General features: G+C 43.6%; 1 protein-coding gene across 1 annotated transcript; it reads right to left on the reverse strand. All coding sequences in view use genetic code 11, as the record gives it.

Moving 5' to 3' along the window:
• Window positions 1–1,990: 1,990 nt before the first annotated feature.
• On the reverse strand, window positions 1,991–2,604 carry EGR_09364 (hypothetical protein; the record flags this gene model as incomplete). The annotated part of the gene is made up of 2 exons (XM_024498613.1): window positions 1,991–2,061; window positions 2,577–2,604. 2 exons carry the CDS (start codon window positions 2,602–2,604, stop codon window positions 1,991–1,993), a joined length of 99 nt encoding a protein of 32 aa, XP_024346994.1.
• Between the last annotated feature and the right edge of the window lie 214 nt (window positions 2,605–2,818).

Consider the following 2,818-nt stretch of genomic DNA (forward strand, 5'->3'; position numbering starts at 1 on the left):
GCACAACACAGGAGACGCATTTATGGCCGTGTAGAGCCAAATCACTCAAAACAAACAGAAATGAAATGTATGAAAGAATTTGCTGAGAAGTCTTCCTGCTACATTCCACTCCAAGGAAGCAGTGAACACGGATGGGAAGTAAGGAACATGTAGGTTTACAGCATGGCTGAGTACAAGAAATGTGCACCCAATGCCGCTAACCATAGCAATATCTCGTGCAGAGTTCACTATCGTGGACTCCTGACATAAGTGGATGTGTGTCTGCATCCAACTGCAAAATAAATAGCCTGTCTGCTGGAGTTAGCGTAACGGGTCCTGTTTCCACAGAAAGGCTACCCACATCCTAATACTAGTTCCATTGTTACTCGCCATATCTACCTGCTGGCCTAGTGAAGGGGTAACCACAATCCATCATCGTGTAGTTTATTCACTTTTTGACTTATAAGGGAACATTTAGCTAATTTACGTCGATTTCATTGACCTACTTTCACACCTCGGCACAATCACCTGCTTCAATTTGTAAGGCTTGAGTTCACGCTGTCCTTAGACTTGACACAATTGTTTACTGACACATCTGCAGATGCATCACAACAAAGCTTTCAAATCATTGCCTTCCCATCTTGTCAGAGGAATATTTGGTCAATTGGCTCATGACAGGATATGCTAGGAGGCATTAGCTCATTAAGACCCATTCGGCTCGCACTGCGCAATCCACACACCACCGCCTATCTTTTAATTCACGGAAAATCGTCCAATCCGCCCAAACCCAAAATAAAAACGCTGAAGCAGAGAGTAGGGGGAAGAGGAAGTATTTAGTAAAGGGAGAGGTTAACAACGTAGATCAGTATAGCAATCGCAGTAAGAATGTTGATTAGAACAAGGGGCGTTTGAATACAGAAGAAGGGAGAGGAGCTCGTGTTTGGAGAAAACAAGCAAGAGAAAGAGGTGGGAAGGAGGAGGAAGAGAATGGAGTTTAAAGTGCCGAATTTGCGCTAGTGAATCAATCGTAACCAATATTGGTGGATATGAATCACCAAATTATACAGAGAAATGCAAAAATGAACAATTGCAGGTAATTTGGTAACCCAGATCAGAGAAGCATAGATCGGACACAACTGCAATAACTGCATTGAATGTTGTAGTACAGCATACGATGACGATTTGACAATCTGGCATTGACCTTGGCCTATCGATTATTTCGCTTTTAAGCAGCTACCTGATGGCAATGATGCAAATTGGTACCTCACTGCGCCAGTCGTATATACCCCTCCATTTCATCATACCGCAGTTCGGTTGGTCTACACCTGACACATTTGGATTCAAGTGTTGCATTTCTGCAGCTCAGTGAAATCAAGGCTAAAATTTGTCCCAAATGCTCACTAAACCATGCTGCTACTCGATCTTGCGAATAGTGGAGTTGCGTGGGCAGAATAACCTGATGTCCAAACCGATGGATCTAGGGTGAATCAAAGGTTACAATAATTAATGCCATATAAGGTAGATGAACGATTTGCAAATTGCCTTTTTTGGATTAAAAAAAGGTGGCGCCCAGTTATTCTCAGGGGTCAATTTGGTGACGGTTTGGGTGAGACGTGAAGGCATAATTAGAGCAACATATGGAAGAAATAGAGCATAATCGTAAGGAATGGTAACCAGACGCCAGTAGGTCAAAGTGCTGCTAGACCACCTGAAATACCCTCCATCCTTTCACTGATTAAGGATTTCCAAACAGGCATGCCATGAGGACCCCAAATAGACCTCTCTTTTCATTAGAGCTCCACCCCAAAAGACGATGACATCTTGCAGCTGTATCAGCACAAACAGAGTTTGATTGTTGGAATAAACCTATGAAACTGATAGTCTTGGAAACAATTTTTAAGATTATGTCCACCTTGAACGGCCATTGAAAAGCACCTGGTCTTATTTTTAATTTAACAATAAAAGCGTAGCTGGAAACTTTCCAACTATATCCTTTTCCTGTACTAGCCTCCTACTCGTCGATATCAGCATCATTGTCTTCAGCTCCAGTGAGTTGCACAGAGCCATTTCCAAAAGCTGAGCCTAGAATTGGTAAACAGAATTTCTCTAATGGCAATCTTTGGGCCAAATTTACGCTAATTCGTCCTTCTGTTCCACCACCACTTCTACCCACTCATTAATCCTCATTTTTATTTCACAATAGATGAACAAGCCTTAGTCACAAACACTCATATTTAGGCCTGAAATTTACACCCTGACACGGCTAGTGCCACTGATTCCCCCACACTCCACACCGACCACAGCGGCACTAATGCTAATAATGCCAAACCTGGTCCAAACCGACAAGGCATTAGCTCTTGAGCATGTCTTGACGATGCAGATCATTTCGGTGAGAAGAATAAAGGCACGAAGGCGTGAAAAGTAGAAATTGTGAAAAATCGGTGCTGATGAGACCCCATGTTGGAGGTATGAGCGAATTAATTACTGCCTTGGCAACGGCGCCAATGTGACAAGACATTTTTGAGAAGCTGACTGCCTCAAGAGTCACGGAAGGGCACGCGTGAAAGAAAAGACAATCGCATATTCTGTCCGCCTACATGCAGACCGATCGCTAACATCTGGCATGTCTCTTTATATCTGTCGCCTCCTCCCCCTCCACCCTCAACCATGTTCCGCTAACTGACCTCCGACTTCTCGCTGAGGTATGCATGTCATTGACGCCTAAGCGGTGGGTGATGACAACTCACATGTCACCAGCATTGTTATCATCACTTTGACGCATGCATGCGTGATCATGTCTTGATGACTGCTCTCAAATGAAGTGATCACGTATCTACTG

The sequence above is a fragment of the Echinococcus granulosus genome (assembly GCF_000524195.1).
Source record: "Echinococcus granulosus chromosome Unknown EG_S00144, whole genome shotgun sequence".
Classification (NCBI taxonomy): Eukaryota; Metazoa; Platyhelminthes; class Cestoda; order Cyclophyllidea; family Taeniidae; genus Echinococcus; species Echinococcus granulosus.